This window comes from Acipenser ruthenus, chromosome 2, assembly GCF_902713425.1.
Source record: "Acipenser ruthenus chromosome 2, fAciRut3.2 maternal haplotype, whole genome shotgun sequence".
NCBI classification, from domain to species: domain Eukaryota; kingdom Metazoa; phylum Chordata; class Actinopteri; order Acipenseriformes; family Acipenseridae; genus Acipenser; species Acipenser ruthenus.
The window spans coordinates 2,309,074-2,333,916 of record NC_081190.1 but is presented as its reverse complement, the minus strand read 5'-3'; the positions used below and the strand labels follow the sequence as shown (position 1 = coordinate 2,333,916).

The 24,843-nt window shown below is 40.5% G+C and overlaps 1 protein-coding gene across 1 annotated transcript; it reads left to right on the top strand.

The window, feature by feature from the left end:
- The first annotated feature begins 1,165 nt into the window (after window positions 1–1,165).
- On the top strand, window positions 1,166–24,843 carry LOC117403713 (zinc finger matrin-type protein 1-like). The gene is made up of 7 exons (XM_034006045.3): window positions 1,166–1,364; window positions 15,638–15,744; window positions 16,253–16,345; window positions 16,898–17,072; window positions 17,531–17,815; window positions 18,318–18,417; window positions 18,628–24,843. Exons 1-7 carry the CDS (start codon window positions 1,208–1,210, stop codon window positions 19,844–19,846), a joined length of 2,136 nt encoding a protein of 711 aa, XP_033861936.3. The 5' UTR covers window positions 1,166–1,207; the 3' UTR covers window positions 19,847–24,843.

The window sequence follows — 24,843 nt, the reverse complement described above, 5'->3', positions numbered from 1 at the left end:
ATCCATATAGTATCAGGACCTGCACATCTGATCCATATAGTATCAGGACCTGCACATCTGATCCATATAGTATCAGGACCTGCACATCTGATCCATATCGTATCAGGACATGCATATCGGGATATGTATCGTAGCATGACATGGTGTATCGTTACACCCCTACTGCTAAACAATAGAAACAGCTCTTTCTCCTATTTAGACACATCGTGGGAGTGTTTCAATACTTGTCATGCTTCTTTTGGGCAGTCTGTGAATACCAATCCCAGTCACATGCACGTGTCCGAAAGTAACCCGCTGTTCTTGCTGTGCACACTGAGAAGAGCAATGTAAGGTCCATTGCATTCTTTAGAGAAGGGAAGACAGTCTTGATCAAGTGACCTGAATATCGCTGTTCAGGCAAACTAAATACACATTCAACAACGCATGGGATGATATACCGTACACAATGGTATATCTCAATCCCTTTATTGAATTCTGGGTCGAAACGGGACAGGTTTTGATGAGCTGACTGGCAGTCAAACAGTTAAGCAGAAATAAATACATTTGCAATTTCATAACTGGGATTTACAACAACTACAAGCAAAAAAAAAAAATTATATATAATAAAAGTGAATTCATTTATTTAGTAATTAAATAATCTATTAAGAAGTTAAATCATTAATTTGTCTCCTCCTTAATTCACTGTTGTTCTTGGATATATTAGTTTCGATTATGAAGACATTTTTTTCAAAACAAACTAACACGTTTTTAAACAAATACACTTTTTTTTCAGCACTAAAAAAAAAAAAAAAAAAAACTAACGTTGGGTATAATCGTTTTCATACACCAGCGGTAATTTGAAGGTTAAGAGCGGGTTTGGAGAACCTTCTGTAGTAGAAAATCTGACTTCTCTAAACTATTGACTATATCCAAATAATATAAGCACAGACCACTGTTTAAGAAACACCCGAGTGACCCGACCCCTACTCCTAATGAAATCAACTGAAGGTTTTGTGGTGGGATTCATGTCAGGACCTTAATTTAAAATAATAATAATAATAATAATAATAATAATAATAATAATAATAATAATAATAATAATAATAATAATAACAAAGCTGCATTTCATACCTTCAGCCGCCTGATGGCAGCACCTCTCATTCAAACAGCCCCTGCTGTAGATAATTGGGGTTGGAGTTCCAGCGTTCTTCTTCCCTTAGTAACAAAGATGGAGTCGGACGTTTCGTTCATCCCGCAGCTAGTGGAGAGCATTAAAGAGCAAATTAACCATAGCGTTAGCAACAGTTCGGCCTTTCATGCTAGCTCTATAGCTGGGGCCGAGACTAATAAAAACACACACAACACCATTAATTCCCAGAATAAAGGTGAGTTCAGTTAAAAAAAGAAAAAAAATGAGTTAAAGACAAACAGTAATAGAAAAATAAAGCTGCAAATGGGTTAAGGATATGAAATCTGCTCGGGGATGGTAAGGACTGTTTTCCTCATGTGATGTAATGGATGACCTCGTTGTAGTTATATAAGTCTTGAAGTGTGCGCCCTGTACGGTCTGGTATAATGTGTGTGTGTTTGTTTTGATAGGTAGAGGGTTTTAAGTGTACTCCAGGCTGGCATTTTAAGAGACGCAACAACAGATAAAAAGGAACAATGAATGCCCCTTAACAAAGTTTAAACGGCAGTTTTTAGATTGAAAAGCTTATGACGACATTTGTTTTCATATTCCTTGAAAATGGAAACAAATCGTTTCTTCCAGCCCCGAAAACGCCGAGTAGCCGGCGTGGTGCCGCTAGTCGCAGTGCTGCGCTGCTCGACCCAACGGGCTTTCTTTGGGTAGTTTCTGCTCGACAATTCCGCCTTGCTTTTCTGCTTACCGTAACTTAATTAATTCAAAACCCAGTGATTGGGGTTTGTTTAATAAATGGAATATACTGTTTTCATTTTAGTGGGGGAAAAAAGTATAGTTTTATTACTGTTTTGGTTTACATACACGACCTGGCCTTAATCCCCGTGGGTAAATTATTATTATTATTATTATTATTATTATTATTATTATTATTATTATTATTAATAAAAGCGGTGTGGGGAGGAGAAATAGTATTTTAAGAATAACAAATATATATACTATTTATAGATTGGGCCTAGTCTGCGGTAGTCGTAGCCGTCCCTTGGTATTTTATTATTAATTGTATTTATAGATAGCGGTAGGTTTGGCTTAAAAAAGAACACACCAGTCGGTAACAAACAAACCTTAACTGTCAAATACAGTTTGAACATTTTACTTGTGTTAGTATTTTTTTCTTAACCTATTTATTATATTCAATATGGTTTAATAGAAGAAGTAATGTGTGTAAAAACGTGCACACTCAGGTGTGTCCTGCAGCTTTAGCTAATGTATAATCTACTGTGGGCTCCAGTTTTTCACATCCTAGCCGAGTAATCCTGTCCATGTTTTCGTACCAGCCCGATTCTAAGTATGCTCTGTATGAATCTAGTTAAGAGGAAGGAATCATGTGATTTGTTTATCCCTTTCAGGTAAACTACAGACCCACCTTCCCCCTAATTAAAAGTATCCCAACTCTTGAGTCGGTAACATCAGTGAAATGGGGCAGATTTGTAGAAATATGTTTTAACGTAACATAAACATTTGAAAGTAAAAAATTAAAACGATGCTGGAAATACCCCTTTGTAGAAGATTTGTTGAAGGTAAATCAAATCGGGGTTTGCACGTCTCATGTTTGTTTCCAGCCCTTAGATTACCTTGGTGTGCAGTATTCATTTTTTTAATTGTATTTGTTTGTCGTGGAATCACAGAGCTTTTTTCATAACCAATACAAGGTTCTTTCACAATATTTGTGTGTCTGTGACCGGTGCTGCTGTATCAATTAAAATAAGTGCACAGTGTAAAAAGATTGACAGTACACTTCATTGTAAATGGTACAGCCGTACACTGCTGTGGAGTGTTGCAGATGTTTCTGGCAAACAAATGCTGTGGAATCTCCATACACAGTTGATTTCTTACACAGACTAGGCTTGCTACTGTTAGCCCCCGCCCCAATCGACGATTAATATCGACGTTTATTAAAGAATTTACCAGGGTTTTTTTTCGATCTTTATTTTTAATTCAAGCAGAGAATGGGTGAAATCGACCTTTATACTTTTAAATAATAATAATACTTTTTATGCCGTTGAGAAACGTCTTATTTAGCGAAGCCCCTTTGTCATATTCCACATGCAACATTCTAATTGAAACAACGTTTGATCACAGCAGAGCGATACCTTGTAAAGAAAAATATCCTACACCAATGAAGTGTTTTACAGACTTTTATAGCATAAATTTACGAGTAAAAATAATATGTACAGAATAAAACATTAGATAGTTGAACAGAACTAACTTGCATTTATTCTTCGTCCTGCCGTGGAGACGTCCGTCAGGGTATTGTGCACAATACTCATTAAGTGTTTTCCTCTTGCGCCCCTTTTTCAAATCAAACTAGTAACTGTCATCGTATACCTAGCAAAAGCCTACCTACACCTTAACACGCTCATTTCAAAAGTAGACGCTTTGAATGACAGGCGCTTGAAGTGGCCAATGAAAGTGCACAGTCTGTACAGGTCTTGATGATTGACAGTCATTTTAAACCAGGGGTGTCAAACTCCAGTCCTCGAGGGCCGCAGGGTCTTCTGGTTTTCATTCCAACTTAAGCTCTCAATTAATATAATTGATCTAATTATTTGTTCAATTTGATGTATTTAATAATTTTCAAGGTATTTTTTATAGTTTATGGTTTTAAAAATGCACTTGATTCAAGGTACACAACCTATGAAACATTTTGAGGCCTGCAGAGAAGTGTTAAATGTGTCCAGTTAATCAAATAATTAGACCAATTAAGTAATTGAGAGCTCGGGTGGAACGAAAGCCAGAAGACACTGCGGCCCTCCAGGAGCTGAGTTTGACACCCCTGTTTTAAACGAATGAGAGCATTCTTGCGCCGCTTCAGTCAACAAGATCTGTCAGAACTGGGTGAAATGACAGTGACAGTGAAACTATACAAACAGATCACTGAGATGATTGACAGCGACCTCTAAGCCATTCAGAGTGGAACGGAGACGGGACAGACAGGAAGTATAAAAAATTACACAAACTGTAGATGGTTTCTAAATTGTTGTTTTTGGTACAAAAATAAAGAATAGCGAGTGGTTTTACTGACGTTTATCCTATATAAATGTATTTCAGTCGAACAGTCATTTTTGGGGAATTCGACGTTTAACAAGCTTTACCGATTAATATCGAAAAGTAGCAAGCCTATACATGACTTTAAAATAAAAAAACAATACTGAGCTTTTTATGTCTGTTGACATTACTTGTAGTTTTCAAAGATTTTCGTTTTAAACAAAAAACAGTTGGCCGATCTGCCTTGAATTTCACTGCAATTTCTATATTGTGATGCTAGTAAACCTGCTTCATTGGCTCAGGGCTTTACATTGCACTATGTTACTATTTATCTATTTATTTTCATCCCTTAAATAAACTTTGTTCACAATATAGGAATTACAGAAGAACAGTGAATAGGTAAACCAGCGGGATCCACCACTACAGTTTTTCACATTTAACAGAATATTTGAAAAGTATGATTACTATCAACAGGAACACGAATCTGTGTATTTTTATTTAAAGAAAGGAATGTGAAGGGAGTCCGCCTTAAAATGCATCTTGGGGACAATTGTCCATTTCTGATTTTGCCTCATGATTCCAGAGCCCTAACCACAGTGTGGAGTAGTGGTTAGGGCTCTGGACTCTTGACCGGAGGGTTGTGGGTTCAATCCCAGGTGGGGGACATACTGCTGCTGTACCCTTGAGCAAGGTGCTTTACCTAGATTGCTCCACTAAAAACCCAACTGTATAAATGGGTAATTATATGTAAAAATAATGTGATATCTTGTAACAATTGTAAGCCTGGATAAGGGCGTCTGCTAATAAATAAATAATAACAATTGGGGCAAGAAGCATATCAAATCAGTCTATGAATGTGGTACCAAATAACACTTCATATTCGAAAGACAACAGAAATACTACCGTGTTACCTCCTGCACCACAAAACCAGTCTGTAAAACGGTCTCATCTCGTTTCAGTACCCAACTGGGACTGCAGCCGTTCAGTCTGCAATCCAGTCTGCAACTGGACATTACAAGGTCAAAGTTCACCTCTCTATCATATTCCATATAATTGCCATTATTATTTATTTCTTAGCAGACGCCCTTATCCAGGGCGACTTAAAATTGTCACATTATTTTTACATACCCATTTATACAGTTGGGTTTTTACTGGCGCAATCAAGGTAAAGCACCTTGCTCAAGGGTACAGCAGCAGTGTCCCCCCACCTGGGATTGAACCCACAACCCTCCGGTCAAGAGTCCAGAGCCCTAACCACTACTCCACACTGCTGCCTACTGCCATTTATAAATAATTTCACAACCTCCATTATTTTTCTTGATAGTACAATTCATTTGCAGTTCTCCCTAAATCCTGCAAAATATATTAGTGCAGTCTGCTTATAAGAATCACATCTGTCCCGGGTGTTTTGATTCTTACAAGCAGATGATTCTTAAAAGTGGACCGATATGATTACTGTGGTGCAGAATCAAACTTAGACTGGGACCAAATAAACACTTTGACAACCTGCTAATTGCATTTAACAAAACTGTATTTAATAGCATTTTTTTTATGAGTAGAAGAAATAAGAAATAAGATACTTACAAAAAAAAAAGAAAACGCTATTAAATAGTTTTGTTAAGTGTGATTAGCGGGTTGTCAAAGTTTTGACTTGGTCCCAGATTTAATATGAGAATAAGCGCTTGTTCCCTGGCTGCAGTGTGACAGGTTGACCACTAGATGTCACAAGTTCCCGTATCTATGCACGCTCACGAAAACTCCACAGCTGCTTTCCTTAACGAATTATGGACTTTGACGCGTCCCTTTCCCTTGCTGATCATATCTCGGCCATTACACGAACCTGCCGATTCCATTTATTTAACAATCGAAAAATACGCCCCCCCATCTCTTTCTCTGCCACTGAACTCCTGGTTCATGCTCTCATCTTCACCCGCCTTGATTACTGCAACTCCCTCCTCCTTGGCCTTCCCTCCTACGCCTTCACACCATTACAGCAAATTCAAAACGCCTCTGTCCGTATTATATTCAACCTCCCCCGCTCCTCTCATACCTCCCCTCTTCTCCATCAGCTACACTGGCTCCCTGTTTAATATCGCTGTTTATTTAAATTCCTTACTCTAGTTTACAAATCCCTCCATGGTCTCGCCCCACCCTACCTGACTGCACTTATCACTTACTATGCTCCCGCCCATCCCTTACGCTCTCAAACTCTGTTGTCCCTCTCGGTCCCACCCTTGCCCTGTGCCCAATCCCGTTTCCGTTCCTTTGCCCTCCTGGCTCCCCTTAGTTGGAATAAACTCCCACTCAATATAAAACAGTCCCCTACACTACACAGTTTTAGCTCCTCCCTTATCACCCTAGCTCATCCCACTGCGTGCCCTAGCCCCTAACCCCTGGTCAGGACCCTGCATGTTTGCCCAACCCTGCCCTAGCCTCTGTTCTCACTGTAGCAACACTCTCTACTTCCTCACCCTTGCCCAATAAACATACCTTCCTCCTTCAGCCATTTTTTCCTGATTGTACTGTTTAGTTTAAAAATTGTTAAGCGCCTTGGTTAAAGGCGCTATATAAAATAAATAAATGGATAACTGCTTGTTAAAGTTAATGACACCTCGATAGAAATGGCTTAACTGATAGCTTTGTGATTGGGGGGGGCGGTATAGAGGCGTAAGGAAGCACAAGTAACAAAAAGAAACCAGAACTCAAGTAAGAGAAATTTATAATTTCTACACATTTCTCAAAGAATTTTAGGAAAAATCTTCTGTAGCAAAAGTTTTGCTTTTGTGGATGAGGGAAAAGTTACAAGAAATAGATGTCTACAATTATTTATTTCACAGTTGTTTTTGCAAAACTCCAAAAATGCTAATTAAAAAATATTCATACCCTTTGATGCTATTATAGTATTTTCTACAAGGTGCTAGAAATGTCAATATGATAATGCAGAACCTAATTCTAGAAAAGTCTAGAAAATGCTGGATTGTAGGTGAATTCTTAGAGAGTATAAAAGGGTTTGGCATATGGTGATTGCTGCCATTGCCAACAGGTCAATTTGGGGGAAAAAGTAAAGAGCTATCTGAAGACCTTAGGCAGAACATTATTTATTGTCATAAAGCTGGATAAGGATAAAAGAACATTTCCAAGCATTTGAGTATCCCAATTTCAAATATGGCTTCTATTATCAGGAAGTACAACACTCCTGGTACTGTCACAATGCTTCCTCGGTCTGGAAGAAAGAAGGTTCTTTCACCAAGAATAAGTAGAAGAATTGTGAGGAAGGTTAATAACAATCTGAGATTGACTGCCAAAGATATTCAAAGTGAATTGGCTGCAAGTGGGACTGGGGTTTCCGTTTCAACCATAGGTGAAGTATTGCATGGTGAAGGTCTCAGTGGTTGCAAGCCAAAGAAAAAACGTCACAAGGACAATCGCTTAAAGTTTGCAAAACAACATTTGATGGATGTGAGTTCAGGTCAAGGTTTTGTGAAGTGATCAAACAAAAATCGAGCTATTTAGTCACGCTGGTAGTCGTTACGTTTGGAGAAAGTCTGGTGAGGCGTTCAAAGAAAAGAACACCATACCTACTGTCAAGCATGGAGGTGGTAATATCCTTCTATGGGGCTGTTTTTCCTCTAATGGCACAGGAAATTTAGTACCAATACAGGGTAAAATGGATTCCACAGCATACCAAAAGATATTTTCCAATCATCTGAAACCCTCCGCTTCAAAACCTGGTTTCAAGCACAACTGGACATTCCACCACAACAACGGTCCAAAGCACAGATCAAAATCTACTTCAGAATGGTTAAAGAAGAATACAATTAAAGTTCTGGAATGGCCTAGTCAAAGTCCCAATCTAAATCCGATTGAGAATCTTTGGTATGAGTTGAAGAAGGCTGTGCACAAGAGAAGTCCACAGAATTTGAATGAACTGGAACAATTTGCGTTGAAGAATGCTCATAAATCACTAAAGAATCATGCCAAAAGCTCATTGACAAATATTTAATTGTTTAAAAGAGGTTATTATTGCTAAAGTTGCCTCAACTAGCTATTAATTTCATGTTCCTTGTCAGGATATGAATACTTTTGAATGAGCATTTTTAGAATTTTGCTCAAAAAAATTGCTGAAATAATTGTAGACATCTATTTTTTGTAACTTTGTTTTCCTCATCCACAAAAGCAAAACTTTTACTACAGAAGATTTTTCCTAAAAATGTTTTTGAGAAATTTTTAGAAATTATAAATTTCCATTAGGGTATGTAAACTTTTGACTAGTATGTGTGTGTGATTATATATATATATATATATATATAAAAATATAAATTAAACCAGTATTGTCAGCGTTCCAGCTCAAATTGTGTAGATGTCCATCTGCTGCTTATGGAAACAAATGTTTTCAACTCCAGGGGTGGAAATAATACTGCATGGCAGTTGGATCCATTTCTGGTTTTACTAGGAGTACAGTAAGAGGCACCTGAGCTTGTTACCTATACATGGTGGCTAATCAAGCACATATTTAAACCTGGAATGGGTGAAACTGCTACGCACTAGGAGTCTTGTTTCCATCCCTGTGGCAGATGGAAATGAAGGCATACTGAAATCCAGCTTCAAATGTAGAATTGTAAAATCTTCAGGAAAAAGAGGCTATGTTTGATCAGTGTTATCTCTAGCTGTGTGTACTGGGTGCTTTTGGTAACTATTAATGAGCATATGTCTGTTATGGTGCTTTCACTTGAGTTCAGTTATAGTTTTCTGCCATAGTATGTAGGCTTGTTCAGCCCAAGGGTCTTTATAGCAAGTGCCAACTCCATCTATTAATCTGCTGCTTTGGATCCTTTTTATTTTATTTATTTTTTCTTTTCTGTACTGGTAATGCACTACTGTTGCACTAGATGGTGCTGTTGCTTGCTAATATGCACACACTCTGACTCATGTAGCCTACATTGCATAGTACTGTACAGTTATGGCCAAACGTTTTGCATTGCCTAGAATTTTAGGATTGAGAATAATAATAATAATAATAATAATAATAATAATAATAATAATAATAATAATAATAATAAACTATGTAAACATAATTTAGATGTTTTTATATAGCATCATGTGACCAGGTGATCAGAATTGAACACAATATTCTAGGTGAGGTCTAGAACACAATATTCTAGACCTCACCTAGAATATTGTGTTCAGTTCTGGTCACCTCGTTACAAAAAGGATATTGCTGCTCTAGAAAGAGTGCAAAGAAGAGCAACCAGAATTATTCCGGGTTTAAAAGGCATGTTGTATGCAGACAGGCTAAAATAATTGAATCTATTCAGTCTTGAACAAAGAAGACTACGCGGTGATCTGATTCAAACATTAAAAATCATAAAAGGTATAGACAATGTTGACCCAGGGGACTTTTTGACCTGTAAAAAGAAACAAGGACCAGGGATCACAAATGGAGATTAGATAAAGGGGCATTCAGAAAAGAAAATAGGAGGCACTTTTTTACACAGAGAATTGTGAGGGTCTGGAACCAACTCCCCAGTAATGTTGTTGAAGCTGACATCCTGGGATCCTTCAAGGAGCTGCTTGATGAGATTCTGGGATCAATAAGCTACTAACAACCAAACGAGCAAGATGGGCTGAATGGCCTCCTCTCGTTTGTAAACTTTCTTATGTAATCAAAGAAACTACAAAATGACATCGCAAAAGTCTGTCGGAAGCCTTAATAGTAGTATTTCATGTTGGGTTTTAAAATTTCAGTTTTTCGTTAAGTATATGGAAGACTACAAAGCGGCATGAAATTCAGTATGTTAAGCAGTTCAGCAGGTTTCATTCAACTTCATGAAGCAAAATGAGTTCATTCTGTAGAGTCATGGCCATAGCTGAATATGGCAGGAAACTTATACTGACTAGCTCCCAAACCTTAACACAGAATTGTTTTTTAGTAGTTGATACAAGAAAAAAAAAATATATATATATATATATATATATATAATTACACACACACACACTTAAGGATAAAATGTGAATCAGTTTTCTCTTTAATGTTCCCTTCATCTGGTCTCCCATTTAGCTGTTTTGCCATGAATCTTTCCAATCACCATGGACACTGAATAACAATAGTCAGTCCAATGTAATGTACAAACAAAATATCCAAAAAATGTCCATCAATAACTAGTATGAAGGTTTAAAGTGGATATACAATGTTAACTAAAAATAAAACTAAAAAAAAAGTCTTAATATACACAGTTTTTTTGTTACTTAGGACAGACATTGTTTTGTTTAAAGTGACATGTCCAAACCCTTTCCCTGTCCTACAGCATTTAGACCCCAAAATCAATATGTTAAAGTTTATATAGTGACTTTGTCCCCATGTGAAATAATGACGTGCTCAGGACAGGCCCATAAGGAGAGGTGCACAATGGATATGCAATACAGGTGAACTGATTGGGGTGACATGGGTGAACCAGGCAGGTGCAGTGCACACAGAGTATGCATTCTGATACATGACTCCTTTAGGGACACAAGGCAGCCGCATGCCAGAGAAGAGCCCTGTCCGGGATATAGGGCTGTCTCGGAGGTTCAGCAAAGTAAATGGAGAGCTACATGAGTGCAACTCAATGCATAGAATACATTTTCAGCCCATTGTGGTTGGTGTCTGCTTCCACACATACATCATCGTAGCAGCCACATGTAGCGAGTGACAAGCCTATCACTCAGCTGATACTTTGCTGGGATCTCCGGCGCACCCTTCTGCAACAGGCAGTGGTGCTACAGTTCCTGGATTCCTGTAGGTTCAGTTATGATATCTGAAGTCTCTTTGCTGCCCCATAGGGATCATATTGACAATCATTATGGAGTGCATGTTTTCCAGTCATAGTCTGTTACTCTTTAATCATGCAGGGGTGGAAATAAGACTCCCATTGCATAGCAGTTTGACCCACACGCCTGAGCTTCTTGCATACACACTTTGGCTAATTAAGCTTGTATTAAAACCGGGAATGGTTGAGACTTATATGCAATTGGAGTTGTATTTCCATCCCTGCCCACGTCACCCCAGTTTGTTCAGATGGCATATCGAATATTGTATTTCCATGACTTCCCATGTGCTCCTCTGTCTGACCGTCTCCATTTCACATGGGGAGTAGGCGAATCCCTATGGCACATTATTATGGTCCTTTAGAAATAGGTAACAGTAATAGGTCAGTGGCAGAAGTTGTGCTCTGTGAGTCTGCAGTGCAGATTGCTTTACAGTTTGTCCATTTTGGTTTCTGTCTGACTGATCTAAACATCTTTTATGAACAAAGGGGATGTCACTTGCAAATTCGGAGTTTTTTGCCTTAGGCAGCCTTATGTATTTTGTCAGGGTGTAGCTAATCTAGCCTGAGGCCACTTATAATTTATGGTAGATCCTTTTTAACCTCCAGACAACTGCTTCAGTGTCATTCTGTGACAATTCACACAACAGGTAACACCCTACCCCTGACGATTTACACCAAACTTGGTGCTCAGGGTTATTCCAAGTAAAAAAACAAAATATACATTTTCTGCCTGATTGGGTCAAGGGGTCAAAATTTATAAAGATTGTAATTTTATTGCAAATTGCATGAGGATTAAAAAATATTAAAAACACATTTGGAAAACAAACCAGTAAAGTTACAGCTTAACAATGTTTGACCTTAGACCGTGTGGTGAAACCCCAAAAATAAAAATCCATTCCAAAGAAATCTGAATACTATTCATGTGACGCAACCTGTAAGTAGAGCACGAGTCATACCTCTCAATGGCGCTTTTCTCCTTTATCCTCTTGTGGAAGCTGAGGTGAGACCTGGGCATTAAACACAGCATAACATGTTCTCAGGGGGTATCCTTTTGTCATCCTCTGGCCAGTGTTCCTGCTGTGATTTCCCCACAGGTGCATGCATTTGAAATATATCACTACGTTCTTCAGAGAGGTTTTCAGCCATTCTGCTCCACAATGTAACTGTATAGATGCAATAAACAAAACTCCCTCCCCTATATGAAACTGCGTCTTCTTCCTCAAGTTGGGTTTCATCTGAGCCACACCAGGTGATTTTCAAAGTTTCTGATGCACTAGTAGAGGGAGGAAAAGCTAGGTCTAGGAAATAGGGATGAATCTGTATAGACAGTGTGTACCTGTAAAGTGATTAGAGTTATCCAAATAATTCCATAAATCTTATCTGTTTTGATGTCTACATTAGGTTAGGTTAAAGACAGTTTGAAGTTCCCATGCTTATTCTCAGGAAATATGTTACACTTTCATATCCTGGGTCATTTCAAAAGAGTAGGGGGCTGAAAGAATGTCGGGCAATGGGGGAAACAGCTGTTGAAGGGATGGGGACAATTTCTCATTCCAGGTGAAATTACCAAGCAAGTGCAAAACTGAAAACGGGACTTAACACGTTTACTTTATCATGTGTTTCTTTCAGAGCAGCACATTTAAGACCTATATAATAAATGGCAGTGGGATTATTGTTTTTTAGCTACAGTCATTTTAATTATCAATCCTGACTTGATCCTTTGTTCTGGGTTTCAGAATTGACCATGATTTTTGTCTGTGCACTCTTCCTAATCCAACAGCTCTAAGCAGGAAAGACTGAGGAGAATGCATTACTTCAGTGATGGTTATACTGCCCATACAAAAAAACAGTACGGCTTCATCCACCTCTGCCACCGTAAACTGGACTTGGCCAAGAGAGGGACATCAATAACCAGCTCTCCTTCCACTGCATAGCCTTCATCTTCGTCTGAAAAAGAGATCATGTTCAGTGCTGAAAACCAAGAACAAAGGTTCACACTACACGTACACAGATTCATCCCTGTTTCCCAGAATTAGCTTTCCCCCCCTGTACTAGTGCATCAGAAACTTTGAGAATGTTCTGCATGGTTTGGCTTTACCCAAAGCTGAGGAAGAAGACACTGTTTCATATAGTGGAGTCTCACTTCAGCTTCCACAATAGATTACAAGTTGTGGGTTTTAAATCCCAGACTGTGTGAAAAGCTCCACTGACAGTTGTGGTGTTTGTCCCATCTGAATAGGATTACACATATTAAACACTGACTGTTATGTTGTCAGATTGCAGATTTTATTTTCTACACCAGATGTGTGTAGAAAATGTTACTGAAAACAACAAATGAGTTACTAGTTCTGGCCCAACATTAAAATGTGAATGCTTTTTGACACCACAATTGTACTTTTGGTAAATGTCTGAAAAGTAATATATTTTTATAATTCCTGACATTAACACCTTACTTGGTAAATGCCGACAATTGCTGGTAAAACTTAAGATTTGCCAGATTCAGACCTATATATTATATAAGCAGTCCCATGTGTAAAGAACATGATTTTCCTGTTTTAGCAGTTATGTGCTGCTCTGTGGCAGAGCTTGAAATATGGCTAAATACAGTGCTGGCATCTAGTGGACATCTTGTGTACATGATCATGCTTTGTGACTGGTTCAAATGAACCCAATGGTGGGTTTAGTTAGGTGGTCCAAATAGGTGATGGCTTTCTTGATTTAGAATGGGATATCTAAAAGAAATTGACAAGTTAGGAAGGTGAAGATTGAAAACATATATCTATATATATCTATATATATCTATATATCTATATATATATACACACACATACACATATATACATACATACTGCAGCAACAAAACTTTAACAGGCATTCTTCTTTAAGAATCAGCAGATTTATTTAAAAACAGCCTTGCCTTCATATACAGCACGATAGTACAATAAGCAAATAACAATATCTTCAAAGAAACTTGAGAAAGGTTATTCAAGGCTGTATTCCATCTGTAGGATCTGATGACACTCTAAAGGACTCTGATATAACTGTCATGGGTTTCATCAAACCTGTGATCTTATTAACAACTATGAAATGTCGCAGCTGCACCGCTAAGTATCTGAACAACACTTTGGGCTGCTTTTCAGGCGGCTACTTTTCAAATCCCTTTTCTTTCATTTTGAAATGATGAAGCTGTGTTAGTTTCTAGTACGTTTCATAACTTTAAGATGTCATGAAATCTGTGAAGGTACGACTGTATAGAGCCGCCCTGAACAGATAAAGGGATTATCTCAAGCACACATGGCGGTCGTGACATTTCTTGCAGACCCTGGGATTTCTGATTTATCCACTTAGGATAATGTATTGAGTGTTGATTACTTTATGAGAAAGTGCCATTACCTGTCAAGCATCCCAGTAAGGGCTGTTTATGTGAAGGGCAGTGTTGTGACGCACTGCCGTTACAGATTCTGTCCCCTGTCGGCTACATGAGATGAGGTTAAAAGCTCTGTAACCACAAATACAAATGCACCTGGCTCTTTTGCATAGTGGTTAAGACACTCGCTTGCGGGGTCACCAGATCGCACCCAGCCTCCACCCTGTCAAGCTTACTTGTCATTCTTCTACTGATTTCACTGCCAGTATCTCATACATTATTTGAGATGCCAGCTTCATATTTTCAGTCTCCTCAAGGAAAATCTAGTGGCACCCTTTGACCTGTGACGTAAGATGACTGACATGTGGTACTGTGACTTTTTGGTATCCAGATGATAAGTAACGCTTTGAGATACTGGCTTCATACTGGGTGCACATCTGTGTTCTGTGGTTCTCAGGGTCAAGTTTGTTTGTGGGTATCATGCAAGAAAAGTTAAACGTTTATTTTAGAGCTTTTGCCACCAGTTTGAAAACTTTTATATCTTAAGACACCATTTCAGGTAGTGACTTCATATTTACAGGGTCATATAAACACTGTACGCTTCACTGGGGTCTATTCAGCAGATCTGCATACAGCGATCCTTCAAATAACTTAACGGAGCCCTCCCTGGTATTTTAAACATTTCTGTGTCTTTGTAATCAAAATGTTTGTCATTTATGTATTATTTATTTTTTGTTAGTATTGCCAAATGTTCTAGTCATACTCAAGTATCAGTACAATACTTAACTATGTATCATTGTATCCCTTGACCAAGCCAGGGGGGACAGGTTATCCCAACGCTGTCATATAAAGTTCACTAGGAATAGCTTCCAGGTAAAGAGGTGCCAGTTCAGTGGAAAACCAAGCAGCGTGGTACTGGAGGCTTTCGTCAGGATGACGGCATGGCACGGCAACTATTTTTGTTTATTGGCTCTCATATATATCTTTTAACAGAAAAAAATGCAGTTTATTAAACAATCTGCCCTAAATAGTAGCAACTACATGAAGACACAGCTCCAGCAGTTTTCTGCTCATTGGACGTTGCATGTTGACTGTACTGTATTTTGACTGGACTTGCTTCTACCTGAGACTACAGATTGTCCTTGCAGTCTTTTCAAACCCATTAAATGGGATCATTCAAAAGAAGCATATTGTGGAGCTCAGGAGACATCTGTGAGTAAATACATGCCTTCCTGGCTGTGGCTGAACCGTACCCTTTTCTGTAATTATTATTATTATTTCTTTATTTGTATTCAGATGATCAGAATCACAAGGAGCTTTTCAGTGAGCTGTTCACTGACTCGTTCTGCAAGGTGTGTGGAGCTGTGCTACAGTACGAATCACAGCGCATTTCCCACTACAAGGTATGTCAATAAGAATCAGCCTCCCCCTTACCAAACATTATTAGTGAAGTCGTTATCCCACTGTGTGACTTTAAACAACTGTGAAATCACTATACTTTAGTATGAATAGTTCTATATTGAATAATTCCTTCTTTTCCCTCCAAACACGACTAATTGATTCACAGTGTATTGTGCAGTACCTCTTTAGGAGTACCTTGTCAATAATGACATTCTTTAGGACTGTGCAGCCATTGTTTTAAACCATTATTTTGTGTTATTAGTAGTAATAGCAGCAGTATTAAGTAGTAGAATTATTATCTTATTATTATGCTGTTATCATTAGCAGTTTACTTTCATGTTCAGTGTAATAAAACTAAATCTTCCAGGTTTGTTATGAAGTGTGATAATTCCACTTTCTATTAAAGGTCCCTTTATTTGTATGTGTAATGTGTGTATCCAGGTGTGCATGTCTGCAGGGCAGTGTTTGTGTATGTATATAGAAACAGCTGGCTCGCTTTGTGTATTGCAGGGTAAGAAGCACGCCCAGAAGGTCAAGCTCTTCTTTCAGATGCAGAAAGATAAAGATAAAAACAATGCCAAGAATGAGCAGAACAACTTCCGGGTAAACAAGGCTCATTTTACCTAGAGCTTCCACCAGGAAACGATTTCCTGGGGTCCCTCAACCCCAAATCCGTGACAATCTCAAGGCTTACGACCCTTCATCGATACAGTGACCCTGTGATAACTGCACAGGCATCATAACTAAACACTTCAGACATCTACAGCAAATTTCGATAGAGAGATCAACCTTGAATTATTCAAGAAACAGTGTGACTACACTATAAAACCTGAAGTGATCATGCAGACGTCATATCTGTTTATTTATCCTTTTCAACCATGTGTGCATTATAAAAAAAGTACATTGCTTCCATTGCTTATTACTGTTTCCTAAAATTTGATAGCTGATTTCGTTAGGTCTTGATTATCAATATTTTAAGTAGGAATGAAAACCAATCAACAGAAATCTTTCAGGTCGCAAGGATTTACGTAGCGTGGGGTCTGTCTCTGTAAACCTTCTCAGCAACGATTGGAGCATCATGCATGTTACAGCCAGTTAGCTTTGCCCGGTACTGACTGGCATTGTAGCAATCTGCTGTGTTTGTTTCCCTTTCAGAATGAGGGTGTTGTGGATAAGAACCGCTTCTGCAGCCTGTGCAACATGGTATTCAGCTCCCTGGTGGTGGCGCAGTCTCACTACGCAGGGAAAGTGCACGCTAAGTATCTGAAGAAGTTCGGAGGCGAGACGCTGGCCACAGCCTTGACCCCACCGGCCGCACAGTCACAAGCAGGTAGCACAAACTGCACGAATCGTGGAGAGGTGGTCTTAGCACTCCATAGCGTTTAACCTCAGTTATCCAAACAGAAAAAAAGTCATAGAAAATGGACTGTTCAGCCCTCAGTCTTGGGTATTTCCAGTACAGTGCTGCATTGTATGTTACATATTTAAAGGTAAAGTGGTTTGTATTAAATCTTATTTTAGGAGGTTTCCAGATTCCGAACGTAATTTAATCAGTTTCTCAGTTGTACAGTAATTTGATTATTCGAACACCCCCTGGTCCCAATTAGTTTATTATGGATGTTTTAAGAATGAAGACAGTCGAAGTGTATATTTGTGTTTATGTTTACCAAGCACCATGTACAGTTTGCTCAAAAAGTAATGCTAAACTGATATCCAGTGGTATCTCAGAACTACCCGTCACATAGACCCCATTCTCGTCACGCTCTGACAGTGTCGTCTCTTTTTAAGATAACACCCCTAATGAGGCTGCTCCTTCGATGGACCCCCCGATGGTCATGCCCGAGTCAGCGCCTCCAGAGGAGAGGTGTGGGGAGCCGGGTAGCGAGCCTGCCCCCTCGGGAGTGGATCTGAATGACTACAATAAATACTGCAAGCTGTGCTCCGCATCCTTCAACAACCCCCAGATGGCGCAGCAGCACTACAGTGGGAAGAAGCACCTCCGCAACGAGACACGCAGGAAGCTGCTGCAGGACCTGGGCGAGGAGGCTGTGCCTGCTGACAGTGACTCCAACGGTAAGGACGGGCTGGCTGTAGTCAGGGATGAAAACTCTCCTTGCATAACAGTTTGATCCATTCCCGGTTTTACTATGAGATTAAGATGACACACCCGAGCTTGTTAACCGTGCCTAATCAGGCTCATAGTAAAACCAGGAATGGGTGAAACTGTTATGCAATAGGAGTCTTATTTCCATCTCCACTGTAGTGCATTGTAGTGATTGTTTTGTAGAGATTTGTATTATTAAAGCTCATTAGGAATAATACAGGTATTTCCTGTTTTGGAATGTTGATGTATTTTAACATTAGTAATGGCTTGTTTTGCAATGTTCAGTCTTGCACGTCTGCAGCTGCAACACCATCGAGCGCCAAATAATTGCTTTGACCTGTAGTTGCACAGATTGGCTCGGCCAACAGCCATTTTTGAATTTCGCCACACTGTGAAATTATGAGCGCAGCATTCTGTACCATATAAAAAATAAGAATCTATCCACCTCTCTTTCTATTACCTGTTTTTCAGATGTTGGAGTGGGCACCTTTATTTGTCCTATCTGCAGCATTACCCTGAACTCCATAGAAATGTACCAGGCGCATATGCAGGGGAATAAACATCAGGTCAAGTAAGTATTCTGTGATTGAGAAACTGTTATCTTTCCAGGTTTTTCTCAGTTTCACTCACACTCGTCTCCTACTCTTGTTCTTCTGCTAATGACAATGCCGGTATCCTCCTCCTTGTTTCACGCTCTCATTCCATCTTGCCATTTCACGTCCCTTAGACTGTATGCAGGCCTTTATTCACATAATCAGTTAGGCTTCTTGTGTTTCCACAGAGAGACAAAGGTGGCTAACCTCATGAAGAACACCAAGAAGAAGGTCTACGATTCCTTCCAGGATGAGCTGGCTGACTACATTCAGGTTCAGAAAGCCAGGGGGCTTGCCCCAAAGACTTCCAGCAACAAAGGAAGGGAGGGGTTTGAAGACAGTGAGTGTGCGGAGGAGGACGAGGCCAGTAACTTCTCCATGGAAGACACTGGCGGTCCTTGGCAAGAAGAGGCTGGTGAGGAAGGGTACCCCAGCTTCCCAACGCAGGAAAACAACTGGTTCAGGCGAGGCAAATGTGTGGAGGGCGTTCCGGGATTTCCACCAAAGACCCAAAGAAGGTTTAGAAAAGACAATTTTGCAGGAAATGCCATGATTCCCAACTTTGCACCCCAGAACATGCGGTTCAGGCCTGGCCTGTGTGGTAAGGACATGCAGAATCCAGGTTTTCCCCCATTTGGGCAACCTGAGTTCCAAGCCCAACCATGGGGTCCACCTTTTCCACCATCGTGGGAGGGTAACCGATTCAGACAGGGTAAGTTTGAAGGGGAAGCGAAGGGACCTGGCTTTTCATCTAAGAACAGGATGCTCAGGAAGAATATGAGAAGCCACAGATTACAAGCAAAGGCGGCCCCATTGGGTGAGTGCGAGGATGGTTCTGCATTTCCGTCTATGGACTACAGACCAGGTTGTCTTGCTGAACCACGTGGGGCATTCCAAGTGAGTCCCATGTACCCACTCCCACAAGAGAACATCCAGAGTTACCCTTATAGCGCAGATGTGCAGCCTCAGCCAGCAGCCCTCTACAAAGAGGGCAGCCAGGAGCTCTCCAGCCATGACTCTGAGGATGACTATGGGCACGGGACCTCCGAGGATGCGGGCAGCAGCCCGAGCAGGAGGGTGAAGAGGAAGCACAGGAAAGAGAGGCGGACCCAGGAGGATTCAGACAGTGAGGAAGAACGAGCCAGGCACAAGAGGAGGAGAAGACACCAACACACTGGGCCGGGGAAGGAGAGGGAGGAGAAACAGAAAGCAAGGAAGGAGAGGAAGGACAAAGAGGAGAAGGTGGGCGAGATGACCGAGGACAAGCCAGCGAAGGAGGAGAAGGCAAAGCACAAGGGCAAGGAGGGCAAACCGAAACACAAGAAAGACAAGAAGAAGAAAGAGGAATTGGATGGGAGAACTGAGGAAGAGAAGCTATGGGATGAATCCATAATGGGGTTAATGTAAAGCATACCCTTGCATCCGTCTCATAAGAGTGCAATCGTTCTACTGTCGAATTGCGTTTGATGGACTTTAACACTTGGCAAAAGACTAATTTAAACCCACATAGATCCTGATCTGTTTATCTGACAAATTATTACCATTATTTTTTTACATTTAATAACAAGTTTAAAAAGCAGATTTTAACAGTAACATTAGAAAGATACTGTGAAATGCTATGAAATAAGCAAAGTTAACGCTGTACTTTACTGCATTTTGGGTAGCAACTTGGTGTGCTGTGTGGCAATGAGCTGAATGTTTCTTTGTTTTTGTTTTTATTAAATAAGCAGATGCAGTACGATATTTGAATATCACTAAAGAAACTTGTTTTTTTTTAAATCAAATTTCAAGGTCTGGATGCAGTAAAATATTGTCATTGTTAATGATTTTAAATTCACAGATGGGGTGGTTCAACCAGGTCCCATTGTGTTCTAGACATGTTTTTAGTTTTGTATTTATTTATTTTGACTCTACACCCTGGTGAGTACAGGAGCCTAGCAGTGAAAGGCCAGGATTGTGGCCCCCAGCAACACATCGCACAAGCGCACAGGCCGGTACGCAGCCTCTGTTATCAACAGCGCCCTCCTGTGGCATTTGGTGCTTTCAAGCATAGACACTTTAATCTGACCCTAGTGCAACAGTTGAGAGTACATTTGTACCCCAGCATTTATATTGTGAACACTACTTTTACTTGAGAGACTGGCCTATTGACCAGTGTTTAAATATACAGTACAGTTTAAAATCCTACAACATTTTTTTTCAGAGACAGAGACAGAAAAGAGAGACAGAGGCAGAGAGAGAAAGCAGACAGACAGGCAGAGAGAGGACTGGTTTCAGTTGTGTCTGCAGTCCATGACTTTTTCAATTTTTTTAAGTGTCAACGTAAATGTATTGCTGCTGGACTTCATCCAGGAGACAGGATGAAGGTTAAGGGCCCAGTTGCTTTCTGAATCCTGGTTCAGTTTTCCCAGAACCGTCCCCTCTCAGACCTGAGCATATTGTATATGTCTGAAAGGGGGAGGGGAATCATAAGTATTTATAATTAAGTATTGGAAAACTGAAGGGCATTCAGCCTAGAATGAAATATGTCTTACCTCGTATGATGAACTCCACGCACCGGGTGAACTCCCACTCTCCCTGTTGCTTGGGTCAGGATGAAAACCAAGCGGTTCCAGGGAGAAACGGAGCACCATGTCCAAACATACCAGTGACAGCAGGGAGAAAGATGTGCCTTGTATACAGCGGCGGCCTTTACTGAAATTCCAGCAGTGACTGCGCAACCAACTCCTGCACAGGTAGCGATGCCAACAGTAACCAAAGATCTTTTCTTCAGTGACTGCAGGAGTTTAGAGAGCTCAAGGCAGATTCTGCCTCCCCCATGTAGACCGGGCAGCGGTTTCTGATACCACAACAGCATGGCGTGCACAGGAGCAGAATTGCTCTGCAGACGCACACAGCCTGGGAGACGATGACGTCATGGACTCTGGCCCAGATGAAGACGCATCAGTTGCTGGAGACGGTACTGAACCTGTGTATACAAATGCTAATGTTTTAAAAAGGATTTCATTGTCCCTCAACATTACTACCCAGACGAGTACTGAAGAGGACAATTTCCTAAGCATCATTTATGCAAAGGATAGGAAAGCCTTTGAAGGTTTCCCCTTCCATGAGGTAGTGTGGAGGCCCTTTGAGGCTATGTAGGGTATGCCAGCGTTTGCTGCACTGCATCTTCCCAGAACAGACAAATTCTACAGGGTTCATAAAAATAATATTACCTTAAATTGCCAAAAGTGGACACTATCATGGCAATACCTGCTACGGGTGCATCATACAGATCGGTTCTAGATCGGGGAGACGGAAAGGTTGATACTTTCTTGGAGAGGCTACTCCACCTCCACTTGCAGTATGTGTATCAATAATTACCAAATACATGCTACCAAATGCCAACACAAGCTATGGAGCCAGCTGTCTGCTTCCTTACAGACCCCTACCCCGGAGAACATCAAACTGGTCATGCATATTGCTGAAGAGGGAAAAAATGCTGTAAAAATCCAGCTACAGGCAGCATGCGATAGCATTGACACCATTGCTAGGGCTGTGGCGAATGCTGTCTCTGCAAGACGTTGTCTGCATCCTTAACCCCTGTCAAAGGTCAAAAGTACTCAAGCTACTCTTTCAAGGGGACCTACTATTTGGCACTGGCCTCACGGACTCCCTGGCACAGATGAAGGAGGCAAGACAGGCCATCGGGTCCTGCTCAACAGCCGGGAGAGGTGCATCCTTCAATAAGGCATATTTCAACAGGCATAGACAAAGGTTTAGATAGCAGCCAAACCAATCTTCCTTCGGAGGACAAAACCAGTTTCAACGGAGCCAAGGTTTCAGGCCATACGGATCCTCTCAGGCTATAATAAAGGTAGGCCATCTAAAGGGGTTAACCACCTAAGGCCCCCAAGGAAACAGATCATTCCTCAATGGAGCCTCGATCTAGTACTGGATAAACTCATGGGACCACCATTTGAGCCCATGGTGACATGCAATGAGAATTTCCTGACATGGAAAACAGCGTTCCTAGTCGCAGTGATGTCAGCAAGAAGGGTAAGTGTGGTCCAGTGGTTAAAGAAAAGGGCTTGTAACCAGGAGGTCCCTGGTTCAAATCCCACCTCAGCCACTGACTCATTGTTTGACCCAGAGCAAGTCACTTAACTCCTTGTGCTCCGTCTTTCAGGTGAGACGTAATTGTAAGTGACTCTGCAGCTGATGCATAGTTCACACACCCTAGTCTCTGTAAGTCGCCTTGGATAAAGGCGTCCGCTAAATAAATAATAAGTGAACTTCAAGCACCAGTGATTGATGCACCCTACTTCCAGTCATTCAGGGGCAAGATTGTCTGTAGGCCAAATCCCCAGTTCCTACCTAAGGTGGTAACAAGTATTCATATCAACCAGGTCATGACTTTTCATGATTTTTACCCAAAACCATATAAATCAGAAGAGGAGGCTAGACGCCACCTAATTGATGTACGGAGAACACTGAATTTCTATATTCACAGAACTATCAATAAGAGAACATCAGGGCAGCTTTTTGTGTCTTAACTCTCAAACTCAGGGCAAACCTGTGTCAGAACAGACCATTTCTAGGTGGATTACATCTTGTATCGTGTTTTGTTATAAACGTGATAAAAAAAAAAAAAAGAAAACCTGTTCCAGGATCTATCCAAGCCCACTCGGTAAGAGGAGTGGCTACTACTGGGGCAAAATTAAAATCCATCCCAATCCAGGACATCTGCAATGCTGCTGCCTGGGCCTCTTTCAAGACCTTTATAAAACATTACAATTTAACTGTGTCTTGCTCTCAGCCCACCTTTACTCACTCTGTGGTGGCTGTGGCTTCTTGCACTAATATCTGACCTACCACTCTTTATCTACTGCCTTTGGTGCAGTTCACTCTTTGTGTGGAGTTCATCATACAAGGTAAGAAAACGAGTATTACCTGTAACCTATTTATTGAATTAATTGTTTGGAAATTTGGACAACAATACCAAGGGATGTGGGAGGTTTTATAAAGGAGGGACACTGACTTTGGTGCTAAAAACTATTATATCAGGGATCTCTGGGAAAGAGATCATTTGGTTTTTCTCCTGACCCGAGCAACATGGAGACTGGGAGTTCACTCTGTGTGTAGAGTTTATCATTCTATGAAGAAACCATATTACATGTAATCTTCAATCTCAATCTTCTTACTGTACACAGTAGAAGCATTACAGGCTACAATTAAGTATATTTATGTACACTGTAAATTATTTTGTAAAGTTGAAGTAATTCAGTTGATACACTTTTGTAGTAAGAGTCATTTACAAGTTACCCATTTTTATTTTGCTCAAACTGATACTTTGCTTTTTGCAGGTCTCTTTGACAGTTGTATTTGATGGACACCAGATTAAACATACTTTTGTTTACGGATAAGATAAACTAGAAATGACGATTCTGTTCTAATGTGGTGTTAGCTGTTTGTAGTGACTCTTAAGGGGAGTGGAGACGCCTAGCATGACCAGAGCTTGTTACCTATACACCTGTCCATTGAAGATATATGTAAGCGCAAGGCGTGGGGACCAAGATGTTTGTAAATCTGTTTTATTATTATACACCAGCAAGATAACATTAATACAAGAGCACATTAAAGACTTTGTAATAGCATTTCTAATAGATTTTCACTTTTTACTTTCTCTTCAGTTCTTTCCTAAAATAGTCCAGCATACAAGCCCATGGCCTTATCATGCATATAAGCAAACTCCCGTTGCATAACAGCATGCTCCTGTTTGCACGATTATACGGTAGGTATAAAACCAGCAGGAACACAAGAACATCAGGCTCTTTCAGCAGTGCCCTGGTTTGTGCCAGCAGTAAGCTAATGGCACATGCACCGATAGAAGAACAGTAAGGAAAGGAAGGTGGGTGGAGTACTGCCATCTTGTCTCTGTCTGAATGTGTGTGGGATGGAGGTACCACCACTGACAATTATAAACTAAACAACCCTTTCCCTTACTCTGCATTACAAGCGGTCGTTCCAAATTCCTTAAAACGACCAACAAAATTCCAAGCTCCAGTTTCATGTGTGTGTCTGTATCTGTGTGCACTGTATGTATGTGTCTGTCACTGAGTGAATGAGTTAACCAAGATGTTATCTCATGTCAAAGGCAGAAGCGCAGACCACACACGTGAACCCCCTCACTCCGGTTTCTCTCGACAGCCTCCCAGCTGTTCATGTGGTGAGGGTGCTATATAGGCCACGGCATGCATGCCACTTGTGTGTGCGAAGTCCTTTGTTTTTAGCAGCTCTGGGTTAAACCATGTCTGAATTAAGTGGGCTTTTAATGTGCTTGCGGAAATGACTTAAACTCCTGCCTGTCTGCTTTAAGAACCTGGCTTATTATTTATTGGGGAGGAGATGAGGATGTCATTTTG